Raw genomic sequence first — 18948 nt, 5'->3', positions numbered from 1 at the left:
TACAGGAACGTGCTGAAGATCCGCAAGCTTGAAAACAGTGCCAAAGATCATCGCCTTCATCTTACTAAGATTCATCTTTAACCCATTCTTAACACACCATTCCGTTATAACAGCTATCTCCTCATTCAAAGTATTTATACATCTCGATAAATCGCATAATCTACAATTTAAGTAAATGACTAAATCGTCAGCATAGAAAAGATGCTTACAACGTTTGAGGAGACGCCCCAAGTCTGTTACATAAATAGAGTATAATAATGGGCCGAGGACACTACCCTGTGGCACACCACACAAAACGTCCTTCCACACAGATGTTATGCCATTACTATCACGCACAGCTTGCAATCTACCTACTAAATAAGATAAAATCCAGTTGATTACATTGCAGCTGAATCCCATAGCTTTTAATTTGAACAAAAGAACATCAAAGATTACAGAATCAAACGCTTTACTAAAATCAAAGAATACCGCAACAGTAATGTTAGTTTCATCCATACCTAACCTGATGTCGTCACAAAATTTTAAGAGAGCATCTTGCGTATTGAGTCACACGGAACGCTGTCTGAAATTCATCAACGATACCATTAACTAACAGGTATTCAAGAATTTGATCATGAACACACATATATATATATATATTTTACAAATATAAATAATGCTGTGAAGCGGGAAAGAATAGGAGTTACGGTAATTATTACGTGAAGCGTTCCACATTCACGTAACAGGATATTGGTAGGAAAGGATTGAGAAAGGAATGTGGAGAGGATCATCTTAATGTGAGTTTATAGAGTATGCGAGAAAAAATTATTAGATAGCTCGGACTGGGATTCGAACCCAGAACCTTCCGAAGACATGTCAGCTATTCTACCATTTGAGCTATCCGGTCTATACTAAATTTCCTTTCGCTTATTCTATATACATTAAGCCACACCGTCCATCTTACGGCAAGCATTTTTTACAAATATTTAAAATAATAGTCGGCAAGCTACTACACAGAGTATAGTCCTGATTAAAACTACCGATTGAAAAGAATTAAAAAAAATGAGATTTGAATTGATTTGAATGAATCCAATTCCTCTTTTTTTTTGCTTATCTGCAGTCTGCAATAGCTTTGCTGTTGTGAGTGCGACAAGTATAGTACGGTTTCTCTCGATGAGTGCAAGGAAAAAAAAAAGATGGGATCGAACCCGTTCTTAAATAGACAACGACAGTAGTATAAAAAATAAAACTTTTTGATAGTCCTCTAATATTATCCATCATTAATGCCCCATTTTTACTTCTTACAGAAGTAAATACGTTTTCATGTTTCTTATTCATCACATTTTGATAGAATTATCGATACAAGTTGTCTATTTGGACTAGATACTTATAGTTTCAAATGAAAAATATTATTTTTAAATAGGTAAGTTTATGTTTCCTTGAGAGAATATTTCTCTGGAAAAACGGAGAATAATTTTTTGTAATTACGAATAACAGTTCTTGAGTGTTTACTTTTTCTTAAAAAGTCTTACTAAAAGTGGAAAAAACTTTTAATTTACCATAAAAAGTCAAAGTAATTCCAAGATTTCGGACTCTTTAAGAAGAGTTATTCAGAGTCAATAAAACTTCATGCAGCTGCAAAAACACCCCGAAGAAAAAATTTCCTGGTCTGATATGAGTACGTTTTGAATGCTTGAACAGAGTTTATCTGTCATATAAGTCAAATTTAAAGATCTAACCAAATTAATTAATAATTATAATTCTATCGAAGTTATGGAAAATTTTTCCGGTATCATATTTTGTCGTAAACATCAAGAAACGATGATTATAGGCTGATAAATTTTTGCGACGTGGCTTATATATAAGATTTTCAAGTCCTAAAAAAATATTAAGTATAGATTTCCATTACAGTAAACTGTGAATTCATTTAATCTTCAATCACGAAATAAATTCTACCTACAGAGCGCGTTTCCACCAAGTCTTCCAGCTTTATTTATATCGAACTTCATCATTCAGCAAATAGTGATTACTTTTTTTACTTTTAATAAATAATAAATACTCTGTTCAAGGCTACTAGTATTGAGAATCTCCACAGAGAGCGCATGATCGTTGCAATTTCTTATTGTAGAAGAGTTAATTTTGAGGTGATAAGTTCCTTGAAAATTTTATATGTTGAACTGAAGGAGAATGAAAGTACTTTTGACCACCAGTTTGCATTAATCTAACAAATATTGTAGAAGTATTCCACTCAAAAGATCGAGACGCTATAAAATAATAACCAAGAACGCCACTCAGTAACTTTCCAAGATTTCTTCTTTAAAAATATTTGTGGAGTTCAATGGATCTCGTTTGTTGAATGGTTATTCGTTAAACGAGAATTTATTAATTTTTTTTTTGGCCTCCTGGCAAGTAATCTTTGCTCCATTTGTTCCGAAGCTGATGAGTCACGCCCAATAACACTCCATGGCATATAATCGTGAAGATAACACCAAATTCAATCAAAATTGGGCAGTGATAACAGAACACTTGATCCTTTTATAAAAAATAATAATAACTCACATATATACCGTAAACGAAATATTTTTGTTTTTGGGAATTTTTGTATATCTTTATTATGCTCTTCGACGTCTCGTAGATCATGGTCTCGTTGTCGCGGTATTTCTGAAGATAATGGATACTTCATTCTGTTCAAGCTAGACATCCCACGCTGGTAACACCAACTGCAACCATAGAAGCCATTGAATTGCAATTGATTTTGCAAAACAAGCCGTGCTACAGAATCAACCGGAAAAGAGAAAATTTTTAAAAAGTACGTCGCAACCTTACCGTCATCGCTAAAAACTTTCAAACCTTTCTTTGTCAACTTTCATATTTGTTTAATAAAAGTGATTAAATAAATGTTCACAAAATCATTCTTACGGCCAAAGCGGACCAGTGTGAGGTCCAGTACTTAAGGTCTGTTATATCTTTCAACACGAGCTTCATGTAATTTAATATATTATTCGTTAAAGAAGTATACTAAATCTATATAGGTACTTGAAGCGTCACATCAATTATGCCCCTAACATTTTCAGACTTTTACGTCAAAATTACCCCATGTAGTCATCAAAGTAAATTAAATGGTTATTTTGTAAGTATAAACGTTAAAAAATGAAGTAGATCCTGTCAGAATTGAACCTCTGGAATCTCTATTATGACACCTTTTAGGATGTATTGCAGAAAATTAATAATTTTAATAATTCTCTGTACATACAGGAGCAATGGACAACTGATATGACAATTTTTTATATTGCGCGGTACCGGATTTACCGGATGATAGGGAGGAGATAGAACGATAGAAGCGCCATGAGGTGGTCATTATTGATAAATAAAATGCCTGACCCTGACGCACAGCGCAGCACTTTACTAATGAGATTAAATCCAGTGTCGTCGTGTTTTGAGAGTAAAAGATTTCACTATCTGTCAATAATTTAGGACAAATAATGTTACTACATTGGCGATAAGGATATTTTATTTAAAACAAGTGGTGTTATTAATTTTATCTTGAATTAAAAATATTATAATTTATTGATTGATAATATGGAAGCTGACCCAAGTTTAGGTAGAGCTTTGACAGGTAACTGCATAACAAATATAAACACATAGGCGTTTTGTATTTCTCAACAATATTTACTATTAACATATTTATACATTAATGTCACACACCGACACAAATAACACACCCATATAAGGTTTCCTTTCATTGTCACGTAACTATTTTTTATTTAAAATTATAGATTTATTTTTATTTTAGGAAATGAAGAAGATCCATATCCAAGTTTATCTGATTACCATGACTATGAGCCAAATTTAGAGTTTGATGATACAGAACTTCAAACGACTACTAATAATGGTTATAAACATTTTTATTATTTTTTAAAATAGCTAAACATTTTAATGAATAATTAACTAACTTCTATTATGGAATTTATTAACTATGTACAATTTAGTATCACAACTTTTGGAAGAAAAACTTGATCTTAGTACAGCTGGATCGGGGATTGTGGATTACTTAGAAAGTCCTGTAAGTGATGGAACCATAGAAGAAAATTTTGAAGAAGCATTAGTTGACGCACCAGTAATTAAAAATGGTAAAGCACTTTTATAGCTTTGAAAAATCATTTTAATATCATGTTTTTTTCTTAAATTTAATCTTAACAGCTGAAGACCTCGCAGCTCTCGATGCCGAACTTGCTGATGAAGAAGATTATAATGACATTGCACGTCTTGGTATTGTTGAAGTCGTTGGTGATGATAGTGCTGGACGCAAAGTTATCGTTGTATCAGCTTGTAAACTTCCTGCTGTAGGAAAAGAAGTCTTTAATCATGCCAAACTTCTCCGGTGTGTAGATATATAATCATTTTTAGTGCTATATTTTTATTGGGAATAATGAAATAAATTTCTTAAAATAATTTTAGATATCTAACACATACTTTGGATACCTTTGTAGAACAAGATTATAGTTTAGTATATTTTCACTATGGCCTTACATCGAAAAATAAGCCACCATTAACATGGTTATGGCAAGCTTATAAGGCATTTGATAGAAAATATAAAAAAAATTTAAAAGCGTTATATTTAGTACATCCTACAAATTTTATTCGAATAGTTTGGCAAATTTTTAAACCAGCTATTAGGTAACAACAATTTCAATTCAATTAAGTATTGACAGTAATAGACGTTTTAATAGTTTTATAAACATTTTACAGTGCAAAATTTGGTCGAAAAATGATGTATGTAAATTATTTGGATGAATTGGCGCAGCATATTAATCTTGACCAGTTGATCATTCCTCAACAAGTTATAGAGTAAGTTTTCTGTATAAATTAATTAATAGTTATTAGAACTGTGTATTTTACAATGACTTTGTTTTTCAGTCACGATGAACAATTAATGTCCAAAATAAGAAAGCATTTACCTACAAGTCCTCCTCCAAGCTCGGTCGCAACGCCAATTGCTACAACACAATTTGGAGCAAGCCTTCAATTTATTAAAGAAAATAATGGAGGAGATCCAATTCCACCCATTGTAAAACAATGCGTTGAATTTCTTGATACTCCGGATGGTCAGTTTTTATATCGAATTCAGTTTTTTATTTTTACATTACTTATTATATTTTGTTTTAATTTTTAATGTTGTATCCATAATATTGTTAGCATTGGAAACTGAAGGTATATTCAGAAGATCAGCAAATGTTGCAGTAGTTAAAGAACTTCAAAGTCGATGTAATCATGGGCTTGCAGTTGATTTTCAAGGAGATCCTCATATTGCGGCCGTTCTTTTAAAAACATTTCTTCGTGAGTTAGATGAACCTCTTATGACTTACGAGCTTTATGACGAGATTTCACAATTCCAAAGTATGATAATCTATTAATCAATACAAATATGTTTATTAAATGTCAAAATGATATAGAATACAGTAATAAATAAATTTTGTAATATTACAGCTTTATCAAAGGATGAAAGACCACGAAAAGTGAAAATTTTAGTTTTGGAAAAGTTACCAGAAGATAATTATCAATTGCTTAAATACATAGTACAATTTTTATCTAGGGTAAGTATTTCAATTAAAGATATCAATTAAGAAATACTTGTATTATTGTTTTGATACATTTTTTTTACTTTTTACAGGTAATGGATAGATGTGACTTAAATAAAATGACATCAAGTAATTTAGCAGTAGTTTTTGGGCCAAACTTAGTTCGAGCTCCACCTTCGGTAGGCATGTCACTTTCAGCAATAGGACCAATAAATCAATTTGTAGACTTTTTATTTGCTTATCAAGATAAAATATTTATTATTTAAGAATTATTAATTTTTAATTTCTCTGGCCTATAGGTACTCGATTAGACAAAATTTTGATGCAATGTAATAGACTGATCAAATTGATTTGTTTCACAAAAATATTTGCATCATATTTATTCAGAGTCAGTATTGATGGCTAAAAATTAAAAAGCCTGTTAAACTATCATTAGAGAGAAACAAAATTTTAATACTACAATGTTTTTAATTAAAAACATTTTTATATACTATCAATCCATTATTGTTTTTTTTTTATTTTCAAATTAAAAAATATAGACTTTTTTTAGAAACTAAAATATAAAACTATTAACCTAGTCACAAGAAAATGCACAATTTTTATCATGAAAGTATATTTGAAGTTAACAAACAATTCTGTATATCAATTTCGAATTTTTCAATATTTATACTGAATTCTCGATTGTATACCAAAGATAATTAACTAAAAAACGTTATAGTGTTATTATTATATTAATTAAAAGAAAAAAAGATTGACGCAATGGTGAAAAAGAAAATAGGGCGAATTTTCTTTTATAATAACATTTATTGATAAAAACAGATGCCTTAATAAGCATGAGATCATTATCATTATGAATAGTTGATAATTTTTGCAAAAACATATTGTTTTCTATTAATTCATTGAAAACATTTTTTTTTCCAATACTAAAATTTGTACCTTACATTCCATTTATATATACTACCGGCCATTAAAAATATATTAATAATCCGATTAAATATTATACAATTAAAAAAAAAGCATTATATATACATTCAATTATAAATATAAAATTGCAGGTTGCATGAACTAAGTATGGGACATAACGATGATGATGAAAAGCGTAAAATAATTATATTGTAAATATAAACGATTTAATTAAGTGTAAAAAACATATTTAGATTAGTTGAAACAATTAGATTTTTAATAATATAGAATTAGATTGATTATAAATTTTCTTTATACATAATTATGTGTTCAACAGGATAGATTGTGAATGCAACGTAAAAAAAAAATTTATATCTTAAAAAAGTTTTTTAAAATAATTTTTCAATTAATAATTTTATTTTATTAAATAAAAATTTTGAATCAATCACAAATGTATAACATAATCCAGATATAAATATGTATCGACAACCGAATTTAATTCTAAAAACATTAAACCCTCATTGAAATAAAGCGTCAGAAAATCTTAATAAAAGCTTTTATTCATTGTATATATTTTTTTTGTATTTATATATTTACATAGGTAAGTATCGTAAATTATTTCATTTTAATCGAGGTGAATAATTATTGTATTTCATGATTTATTAAATTATAGCGTCTCAGTATATATACGTTTTAATGTAATCATAGGCGGTAGGATATTTTATAAGCTTGAATTGTTTTCTTATATTGTTTTCATTTTTGGCTCTATGCAGCAATCTGTGATTAGCATTTTTTTCATTTGTTGCCAAAACTCATGGATTACACTTTAAAATTTTAATTATAATTTTTATTTATATAATTATGATTTCAACTTGATATCAGATTTATAGTAGGTATTTCATTTATTTATTTATTTACTTATTTATTTATATTTCCATAATAAAATATTAAAATTTGATAAATCATTTCTTACATATGAGTACATTTAAAAATGTATTCAATGACATAGTCATTAATATAGTTTAGGAAATGACTGATATATACATTTATATTTTTTTTATTGTAAAAAAAAAAAAAAAAAAAATTATTAATGATGTGTCGAGCCTCCACAACAAGATGATCTAGTAGACTGAGTTTGTTCTACATCATCTTCAACAACAACAACATTTCTTCTATTACTGTTAACTTGACTTAGACTAGATTTTTTTTGTTCAATTTCATCTGCATGGGCCATCATTCTCTTCGTTAAATCTAAAAACATTTCTTCAATATTTCTATTCTGCTTTGCAGAAGTATGAAAATGCACTGCGCCAACTTGTTTTGCATATCTGTACAAAATATCAAGTAAATCTTACATTAACTGATAATAATAATCAATGATGAAATTTGTTTTTTCGTGAATAATTGACGCTAGAATTAAAATGTCATGAAAAAATAATATCTTACTCTTCAGCTTTTTCGATAGAAACATTACGATCTTTCTCAAGATCTACTTTATTTCCAGCGATTGCTAGACATACATCGTCTCCGAGCATTTTTTTCAGTTCTTTAACCCAACTCTTCACCTATAAAAAATACATTAATAAACTTGATATCTTTTAGTGTTCTGATAACAAAAAAAATTCTTATCAATAACATGTAATCTTACTTTTTGAAATGTGTCTTCGTCAGTAATATCATACACTAATATGGCTCCATTTGACATTCTATAATATATTGGTCCTAGAGCATGAAATTTTTCTTGGCCGGCAGTGTCCCATATTGCGAGGTTTACTCTTTTAGAGTTAATATTTAATTTTTTATTAAGAAATGAAGCCTGAAAAATAAAAAACATAAATTATTAAAAGATAACAAAACAATGACAATAAATTATAAAAATAATATCTTGCCTGAACAGTTGTTAAATGTTTGTCATTAAATTTATCTTCAACATATCTGAGAGCTACAGAAGTTTTACCTACACAACCTTCACCAAGTAGAACAACTTTAAAATTATAGCCACTGCCCGAATTTAATATCGAGCTTGCCATGATGGCAAAAAACCGGTTTAATTAATAAACAAATTTAATGTCGTTAATAAATAATTAAAATAAAAAATTGACCTTTTCGATATTATAAAATTACCAAACATGCCAAAAAAAATGAATTAATTATTTAAAATGTAACACTAAACTCCTTAATAAAACGAATGTCAAAGTTATATTAGATCAGCTGTTTTAAGTTATAGTCAATCAGCAATAGCGAAATAAACTGACAGAAACTTCCATACTAATATTATCATTATTTACTATTTTGAGTAAAAATAAATACCAAGTACATTAAACTCTCCGAAAAGTTATCTTCTGTCTTTTTCTTTCTACTTGTGATCGTGGCAAAAACTGAAACATAACTAGAGTAACTTTGTTGAGAGTTTACTGAGTGTGAGATTTAACAATCGCCGACAGATGTCGCATTGTAAAGTTAAAATGTCGGAGTAAATAAACAAAATTGTTTATACGAATGTAAATTAATTATTAAAGTATAAATATAAATATATAATTAAATTTATAACATCCGTACATCTTTTTAATTTTTACAAAGACGCAATTCCTTTTAAATCATGAAGAAATTAATAATGACAATAAATGAAAAACAATATTTTTGGATAAATATTGTTAAATATTTATAATTTTCCAATTCTGGTTTTACGTCAACTGTCACTTTGGCCGACATCAACAGCGTCACGTGACTAAATAATGTGTAGCATACAAAAAAAAATAACAAACCGGAAGTGACTTAAAAATAAAAAATGTTAAATAAATTATAACTGGTAAGTATAAAAAATAAAATAAAATGAACGATCATTATGATTAATAATTGAATATTTTTATTTGTGTTAGGAATAATTTTTATAATAATTATTGGCGGTTTTTGTAAAATAGTTTCTGATTTGACCTTGTGGTATCTGAGATGACTCTGCGTGGTAATGATGCGCTAGAAACTCTGAAATTTGGCCGTCACCTGTATTGTAAAGGTAAGTGATACTCCGCTTGGATTTATATTATTAATCTAGTAATATTGTGTATTTATATTATAGAATTATTATTAATATAGTACTAATTGATTGTTTATCACTTGAGTGCATTGTCATGAACAATAAATAGAGTATATTCTTATAAAATCGTGTGAGATGTCAGCGTCGTCCGGTGTGTGTTTAACTCATACATACGCCAGGCTGTTAAGTGTATCATATTAAATTACAATATTTAACAATTATTCAATGATTTTCTAAAAGTACATTTTTTAATTTATTTTTATTTAATGTTACTATCAATAAATCAAAAGTGGATGCTACTGTCAGATAAAATATTAAAAGTGGTTTTACAAGTCAAACGCGCGCCGCTGTCTGACTTTAGTACTCATTTTAATCGGCTTTCCGTTGACAGATTTACTATCATAATAATTAAAAAATAATAGTGTATTTTTAAATAATCAACAGTCATCATTATTTAATCAGTTGTATAACAACTGATACAATAACGTTCCAATAATTGATGCCATTTAGCAAGTTACATTTATATATTTGTTTGTTTGCGTGCTGTATTATCTGTCATGGCGTTCTCATGGCGGTTGATTGTCGGTGGCACTTTTTGCAAATAGTCTAAAATATCTTTATTTATCAAGTGAGATTTAACAATATTATCCGAAATATCCCTCGTTGGTGTTTGGTTGGTATTTAAATTATCGGATTGTTTGTGTCCATTGTATATATTTATTTAAAAGATGTTTAAAATATGACATATAATTTATAGGGCATAGAAGGGGAGTCGGGGACGAGGAAGGGACGAAAGCCACAATGGCGGCGTCCTGTGCTGTGCCACGCGCCATGTCGGACTTGTCGTTGCGCACGTCGGTTTTATGTACAGCCCTTTCGCGCCTCATGCTGAATTTGTCCTCTAAAATCACCGACACTCGTTGCTTCTGTTCTACTGGTCTACTTTCTTATTTTGAATCCCGTCATCTAATCTGGTTTCTTAACGTCTTCTCACCTAAAAGTCATATTAATTTTTATTTTTATCGTAAATATTTCATACTGTCCCACTATTTATAAATTTTCGATTCAATTGTTACTTTAAATATGTTCACACAAAAAATGTTATCCTCCCCCGCTATGCAACGTCATGTACCCATGTACCCAAACCTAATCTCTCATTCCCTTCCCCTATAATTTCCTTGTCCTTATTTTCGATAAGTCAATGCGCTAGTATTCATTTATCCGTATTTTTTTTTTTTTTTTTTTTAATAATCAAAACGCTGATTGAATTTTTCAAGAGTACGACGACTTCTGTACTAATTCGAATACGAATGTTTGTTTCTTGATGCAGTTCTTTATATTTACTTTAGTACATTGACAGATATAAACTACGCATATGCGAGCTTATTTATTTGTATATACATGTATGTATTAATAAGTTATTTTTGTTCATCTGAAAATAAGAAAAAGACAAGTGGATTATGTGTACATAACGCGACACGTTTATTAGTCAACACACATTCACGCGCAAATATAGAAAACACGAATAATAACAATTTACAGACTGTTAAAATATAAAATGCGTATTTAGCGTATGACGATAAAAATTTTTAAATAAATTTAACGTTAACACTACTTGATTGTATTCGAATGTGAGAATAATTAAATAAAATGAATTTATATTTAACGACTTAAAAAAAAAAAAAAAAAAAAAAAAAAAAAGCATTCATCAATCTTTAACATTTTGTGCGCATATTATCGGGATTTCATTTTTGATACAAAACGGATTATTTTTAGCTAAAAAAAATAATGTATTCATTTTATTGTTGTTCAGTCACTTTCATGTCATCTCGAAAGTTCACTTTTTGGCAAATATATACATGTATAACTGATAGGCGGAGAAAAAGTAAAAGAAAAGTTGTATTGCTGGGTAACTAGGTCAGGGACAAACAATTAATTGCTATATCTGACAAACGTCATTACTTAGTTTTTTTTACATAATTGTTTATAAATAAAATACCCAAAACTTTTTCTTTTCACCTTTATTTAAGTTACGTAGTAAATCATTAATTTTACCTCGTAGGAAAAATGAAATCGAAAAAGAAAAAAAAGTAAAATTGAGTAACTGAGCGCGATTCACTTTCTTTAGTAGACAGTGATCGACTATTGACTCTCTGTACCTACTGATATTATCATTCTTTGACAAAATATTACGTGCAACAACTGTTCATGGTTAATAGTGTCAAGGGCAAAGCATGCGAATTCTCCATCGATATATTTCTAGGCATACAGTAGTTTTTGTTTATTTATTAAATTTTAATGTAACTTTTAATAATTATTGCTTATATTTTTTCTTTTCAGTTATCCTGGGTTGATTAAACAAATAATGATGTTTAATTTTCATAAGCCAAAAGTTTACCGCTCACCCACGGGATGCTGCATTTGCAAAGCCAAATCAAGCAGGTTTGTCATTAATTTTTTCTTTCTAAATTAAAAGGTTCAAATTTTTTAACACAAATTTAATAATATTAATTTTTGTTACAGTTCTCGGTTTACCGACAGTAAAAAGTACGAATCTGAATTTACGAAGTGTTTCCTACTAAAAGAACCTCGCACCGGTGAGATTTGTAACGCATGTGTTCTTTTGGTTAAACGTTATAAAAAGCTACCTCCTGGTTCACAAAAGAATTGGGTTTATGTAAGTTGATTTTATTCCAAATTTTAAGTGAATGAGTGTTATTAAAATTGATAAAATCAAGATAACAGATAATTAAAACTATACCTTGTGTTACTTACTAAACAACATAATTATTTTCAGATAGTCGATAGTCGTGGAGGACCTGGCGTTAAATCGTCATCGAAATATAAATCTAAGAAAAAGAAGAAACCTAAAGATATTCCTGAAAAAATTGTTAAAAAGAAGCATGTTTATGTTAAATCTGAAGATAGAGAGCGTAGCCCTGTGATAAATGACGATGTAAATGGTAAGTAATCTTTATTTTGGCTTCTTTTATACATTTTATAAAAAATATTTATGTTTGAAATTATTTTCATATTGAAATTTACTTTTAGATGAATTTTTGAGTGGCAATGGAAGCAAAGAATCTAGTAGATCTGGAAGTCCCGAAGAATGTGATGATATCGAAATGACAGAAAGCACACCAACTGAAAAGCATCGTATCAACAGTAACGAAGAATTAGCTTATAGTTTCATCGATTTGGACTATTTTAGAAGGTAATTAAAATTATTAAGTTAAAGGGATTAAACTTTGGTTTATAGTTTTTGTTGCATTAAGGAGGTACTGTGCAAAATCACTTTTCTTACAATATTCTTCAATTTTTGAAGACGCGTACTTTTGAGTATCCTCTATACGAATAAAATTTTTTAATAGTCCTTGCGGTGCTAATTTTCGAAATATTAGCAATTAAAAATCGTACATTTAGCATGTATTCTCTATCCTGACCGTAGTTAGAGTGAGTATTTTATTGAATAACAACCATGGTTGTGCACACTTTTCTTAGAATTTTCTTGAAAAACTGAGAATATTTAATTGAAGTTATAACAAGTATTTTTTATCAAAAATAACACAAACGAGCGGTATTCATTTTCTTATACGAAATGTTTGAAGTTAGTGACTTTCGATATTTTATGTGAGTAGAAGTAAGTGAGCGATAGTCTGTAAAGAGAAGCAGCACTAGTGCGTGAGAAAGAAACCAATAGCCCTAACCTATTGGTATCTTTTTCTTGGGGCAATACCTCCTTAAATGAGACATGAAATTGAGTATAATTAATATATTTTTTTTTGCTTTTCATAGAACTACAATTTGTTGCGGAGTCATATTCAGAGGTCAATATGATGAAATTATCGTAGTCCCAGAACTGATTAAACGTTGTTCACCCTGCATTATGCGACAACAACAACGTAGACAGATAGAAAAAAATATTGCAGCTAATAGTCCATTCCATAGCTCGGCATCAACAAGCCCAGCTTACAGTGCATCCTCGTCGAGTCCTGCTCATAGTCCTGACTCCACTACAGATGCTGCTGGAACCAAATCTACAGGTAAAGTGTTCAGTGATAATTCATGGGATTCTGGATATGATGAGTCTTCCAACCAAGGAGTTGGTGAGAATAAAGTTGTCCAAAATAATCTAAATAATATCACAAGCGTGATTGACTCAACTAATAATAATTCAATCCAAGCAGTTCAATTAAAATCCACGCCGCCAACAGAAACTGTCAGATTAGTTCAAGTACCAATTAAAGTGATAAAACCAGCTGAAAAATTCGGAAACAAATCAATTCTTTTATCATCTAAAAGTCTGACTAGTACAAACAGCCATCCTCATACGATAATAGGTAATCCTCTTGATGATTTCGCTACTCATGCTGTAGCGAGACAATCTGTCATTAATTAGTATCGTTTTTATCCTAGACTTGATTAATTTATTTTAACTTTTTTTTTTTTATAAGATAGTTAATTGTAATTGAATGAAGTAACAACGTTGCTGCATTTAAATTATTAAAGAAAACAATACTATATCCTGGCAATCGTATGGTATTTATACATAATTATTAACCAAGAAAACTATTTCATGAAGATGATGGGTCATCTAGCAAAAATTTAATTTACTTGTCAAGGAAGAAAAAAAAACTTAAAAAAAAAAATGAAGTAGAAAAATTGTAGCTATAAATTTTATTTATTGTGAATAACTTATTTTCAAATTTATTTAATGTATCGCGATGAAAAATTTAATATTTGGAGTTTTTTTTAGAGAAAAAATTGTAAATTGTAAAAAAAATTGATCAATCATATTCCCTATTTGATGATATGCATCAAAATACTGTGATAGTTATGGTATATTGATATTATATATTTTAAAAATATTCGTATAACTGGGAAATTATTATTAATAATGTAATAGTTTTCAAATTTAATTGATTTATGATGCCCATCTTATCAATTCTAATCAAACAAGTCTTCTCGATAATTTATTGCTAATCATGAGAATAAATAATACAATTTTACACGTAATGTTCTAAGATGCCAATTAACTTTATTAACATTTAAATTATTTAAAGTAATCGAATCGTTTAAAATCGAAATTAAAATATTTCCTTGTGAACATATAAATATACAAAAACTATTGCATTTCGGATTAATCGCAATCTCCATGACGTTAAGAGTTTATTTACTCAAATTAAAAATAGGCGTGCTCGGATATTAAAACTAAAAAAGAGATATGATGACCCAATAATTTTATAGCAATAAATGTTAAAGAAACTTTTTATTTTTATGAAATTTACCAAGATTTAATGAAAAACTTTTTTTTCTTTTTTCTAGCACTTATGTTGTATTAAAAGTAATAAAATTTTATCCGAAACGATGTTTAATCAAGAAAATTGTTGAATAAATCAATGTTAAAGTGCAAAAATTAACGATGCTTATAAGTTGAACTATTTCAAAAATAAGGATGCGAACAAATATTAAATGGCTGATGATTAAAAATTTTCTGCATGACTCATAATACGAAACATTAGAGAGTGCTTTCTTTACAGAAAGAAATTTCTTTTTCGTTTTTTTTTTTCCTTTTACTATAAAAAGTCAATTGTATATTAAAACGACGTACAAAGATTAGTTTTATTTGTAATGTGCAATATATGTCTTTGTGTCTCGATAATTTGAAGGGGGAAAAAAATATTAAAACAGATATTTTGAGAGATTATCTAAAAGTAAACTTGAATATTTATCGATGCATTTTTTAGGTACATATTGATGGCTTAATTTTATTTAATTTAAATAATTTAATACTTGAACATTGATTCAGATTTTACCATTTGAAAATTATGCAAAAAGTAAATGAATGAAATAATTCGCAGTAAATTTCAAATAATATTTAAAGAATTGAGTCATCAATTTAATAATAATAATAATAATAATAATAATAATAATAATATATATGCTCAGAGACAATCATAAAATATATATGTAAAATATTTCTTGAGATAGTGTCATTTTAAAATCTAACATCGACTAGATGAATTTTTTTAAGACGTTTTTTATTTTGCCTTTAAAAAAGTTAATTAATTATAGTTATATAATCACATGATCTCTAAAAAAATAAGTCCAGAGTCAACAGTTTATTTAACAGTACAACAAATGGGTGTTATCATTGGGTTTTTAGCATCATTTAATAGATGTAAGACTGCTCTATTATTTTAAGCCGAGTACGTATTTATATTTAAAGATGAAAATTTTTAATTTAATTTTTTAATTGCAATAAAATAATTAAATTTTTTATTTCTTGCAATTAACTTTAATACTAATAGGCTATTTATAACAATATTTTTGATTTACTAAGTATCTGTTGGTCGTTAAAATGCCTGTACTGCCAGATTATAAAGTAAACACACTAACATTTACTTATAGGAATCATTTAAAAGTTTTATCCAACAAAGATTTTTTTTATGGTCAATTATTTCCATACATAGTCAAGTTTTATTTACTTACCAATTTTTTGGTCAATTTATACATAAGTATTTGTCAAATATCTTTTTCAATTACAATGATATAAAATTTTATACATTGAAATATGTTTTCGCTAGTTTATACACTGTATTTTTTTAATTTAAATGACTTACTCCATGTTTTATTATTTTTAATTGGTTCTCAATAATTGAACGCATTAATTTGTGAATATCTCAAATAATCTGACAGTTTCTGTAAAAGAATACCAAGTAATTTATAACTATTTTAATAAATACGACAAAATGACAGATTATAAATGAATTTTTGATATAAATTAATATTAACGATTAATATTACAATAATCATCTTAAATAATAATTTTCTCTTATAAGTTAAAACAAATATAATAATAAATGCAAGGCAAAAATTTATAATAATTGTAATAATAATAATCATGATTATTTTCTATATATTAAGAATTTTTATATCAAAAAGTAACATTAATTGTTAATTTCAATTCATTTTTCAAAAATAATTATCGTCTTTATATATTAATATTTAATTATGATGTGAGACTGATCGATGTTAAACAGATAACAATTTATTTACATAAAAATATATTGTAGTATAGATCAGGATTATTTTATTACCATATGTATGTATACACATACGTAAGGATATTTTTTCCACTTGTTTAGTGTGAATATGTAGCAATTTCAAATATTTTTTTTTTTTATACATTCTCTATTAAGAATTAAAGAAAAAAAAAAGAGTACATTAATTGATCATATACTACTAACTTATACCATATTTTAATTTTAATCAAACTTCTCCATTGATTGTGTATATGTAAATATGTACATCAGTTTATTACAAAAAAAAAAAAAAAAAAAAAAAAAAAGTAAATATAACCTGATCGAGACTGCCATACATTACCTTCTTACATTTATACATTTGTACAGAAATATCGATATAAGAATTTATGGGTTAAAAATGATCCAATTTTCCCACCATCCCTTAAGAGAATATTTTTTTTTTCTCTTATTGAATATTTATTTATGTTACGAGTTTATTTAGTATCAGTCACACAACACAAAATAGATTTTAAGAATTGTATATGCATTTTTTTATCACGGTGCATTTCATCATTGTAATGTACATCATTATTTGATATTTATAAAAAAAGTAATAATAATAATAATCGTGTAATGTTTATGGTAAAACAACTCAACGTTTTAACTTGTTCAAATAAAACCATTTTTACTATTTTACACTTTTATTTCTTTATTTTTTAATATAGTTCAACATTAATTATAAAAATATTTATCTTACCTGTATTGGCGCTATTTAGCCATAATTACTTTATAATAATTGTCAATTATTGATGAATAGACATTTAGTTAATTTTTTCCAAGTCAAAAGTTAGTTGTTTTGCCATTAATATACTGGAGATTTTGATTTATTTGTAATTGAAAAGTAAAACTATGTAAGAGCAGAGTAATTACTGTAATTTTTTAAAAATTATATATTTTTAATCATTGAACGAAATTGTAAGATTTAAAAACTTCATAAAGTTTCATCATTATTATTATTTTATTAATTACAACTATTTTTATTATTAATATTATGATTAATTTTAGTTTTTAAAATACAAATAGAAGAAATATTTTACTGTGTGAAAAAAGCCAGAGAGATAATTCAAGCATAATAATTTCTCTCATTATTTTTTATTGTAATAAAAAAAATTTTAATTATACAATTAATGCACAGTAACAGTAATAAGTATTATGTATTACTCCATTTATTAAAGATTAATTAAAATTATTTAAAATAAAAATATTATAATTTTTTTATTTTCACTCCAAAAACTAGTAATATGTTCTTAGATAATTATTATTTTTAAATCTATAAATGTAAGTAGAGACATCTATAATTTTATCTAAAATTTAACAATTCATTTATTTTAAGGTTAATAATATTTACTTATCTAGTATCTAGTTTCAATAGTTCAAGAATGAAATTAATTGCGCTTTATGACGTAAATATTATGATTTTTTAGGATAATCTTTTATGCTATAAGTCGTTCGTTAAATTTATTGTAAAATGAATATCAAAAATATTACTAACTTACGATTGATAACATTCGATGTAACTAATACATTGCTGAATACATCAGTAAAAAAACACTATGCTGACATAAGCTTAAAACACGACGTTTCACTAAATCCCGATAAATTAGAACCGAGTTTCAAAAAATATTTCAAACATTGGTGTCATGAGCATCCTAATTATGGAAAAGGTACTGGAATTGGTTGGGAAAGTTGGTGGAAAAATCTTATTTGGAGTGTTTTTAAAGATCAAAATTTAAAAATTTCTGATGAAAAAATTGACAAGGTAATAATTGTGAGTCGTGAAATAATCAATTTATTTAATAACATTTTTTAAAATTTTAGATATCAACAGATTTAATAAAATATTATAGCACAAAAAAATGCTGGAAGTTATATCCTGGAGCGTTGGATATCCTCAAGTATTTAAACGATCGAAAAATAATTGTAGGAGTGATTTCAAATTTCGATCAACGTTTGGAGTCTATTTTAATAAGCACTCAAATACGAGAATATTTTTCATTCATTCTTACATCTTACGATTTTGGCAAAGAAAAGCCGGATATTTTAATATTCAATGAAGCTTTGAAAATTTCCGAAAAATTGTATGGTCATAAAATATCTCCTGAAGAATCTCTACATATCGGTGATAATATAAAAACTGATTACAACGGGGCTAAAAATGCTGGGTGGAATGCATATTTAATTAATCATCATCATGAAGCAAATCCGATTTCGCCAATGCTGGAATATCAAAGTTTTAATGATCTTTTTGAATTAAAAAATCATTTTAAAATTATCTTGGATCAAACTTGAATTATAATTATAAACAAATTATAATTTAAATAAAAATTTTCTCGTTATTAAAAATAAAAAAATCTATAAGAGTGTAAGT

The 18948-nt window shown here is 27.4% G+C and overlaps 3 protein-coding genes across 8 annotated transcripts; 2 read left to right on the top strand and 1 right to left on the bottom strand.

Moving 5' to 3' along the window:
• Window positions 1–3359: 3359 nt before the first annotated feature.
• LOC123266641 (rho GTPase-activating protein 1-like) lies at window positions 3360–7009 on the top strand. Its single transcript, XM_044730970.1, has 10 exons — window positions 3360–3595; window positions 3773–3871; window positions 3969–4109; window positions 4180–4360; window positions 4438–4656; window positions 4729–4827; window positions 4897–5084; window positions 5176–5376; window positions 5467–5573; window positions 5651–7009. Exons 1-10 carry the CDS (start codon window positions 3559–3561, stop codon window positions 5822–5824), a joined length of 1446 nt encoding a protein of 481 aa, XP_044586905.1. The 5' UTR covers window positions 3360–3558; the 3' UTR covers window positions 5825–7009.
• A 516-nt stretch (window positions 7010–7525) lies between these two features.
• LOC123266644 (ras-related protein Rab-21) lies at window positions 7526–8920 on the bottom strand. Its single transcript, XM_044730977.1, has 4 exons — window positions 8351–8920; window positions 8110–8277; window positions 7908–8026; window positions 7526–7789 (listed from the first exon to the last, which is right to left on the bottom strand). Exons 1-4 carry the CDS (start codon window positions 8489–8491, stop codon window positions 7549–7551), a joined length of 669 nt encoding a protein of 222 aa, XP_044586912.1. The 5' UTR covers window positions 8492–8920; the 3' UTR covers window positions 7526–7548.
• Window positions 8921–9331: 411 nt separating this feature from the next.
• LOC123266642 (SIN3-HDAC complex-associated factor) lies at window positions 9332–15166 on the top strand. Of its 6 annotated transcripts, none has more exons than XM_044730976.1 (7): window positions 11564–11765; window positions 11836–11937; window positions 12019–12172; window positions 12293–12458; window positions 12547–12709; window positions 13291–13538; window positions 13683–15166. In XM_044730976.1, the coding sequence occupies exons 1-7, from the start codon at window positions 11704–11706 to the stop codon at window positions 13892–13894; spliced, it is 1107 nt and encodes a 368-aa protein (XP_044586911.1). In that variant the 5' UTR covers window positions 11564–11703; the 3' UTR covers window positions 13895–15166. The 6 variants fall into 6 exon arrangements, with proteins under 6 accessions (XP_044586909.1, XP_044586910.1, XP_044586911.1 ...); XM_044730973.1 differs by having other exon boundaries at window positions 13291–13601; XM_044730974.1 differs by lacking the exon at window positions 11564–11765 and adding an exon at window positions 9332–9474 and having other exon boundaries at window positions 13291–15166.
• Window positions 15167–18948: the final 3782 nt, after the last annotated feature.

This window comes from Cotesia glomerata, linkage group LG6 (genome assembly GCF_020080835.1).
Source record: "Cotesia glomerata isolate CgM1 linkage group LG6, MPM_Cglom_v2.3, whole genome shotgun sequence".
Taxonomy (NCBI): domain Eukaryota; kingdom Metazoa; phylum Arthropoda; class Insecta; order Hymenoptera; family Braconidae; genus Cotesia; species Cotesia glomerata.
This window is presented reverse-complemented; position numbering and strand designations above follow the sequence as displayed.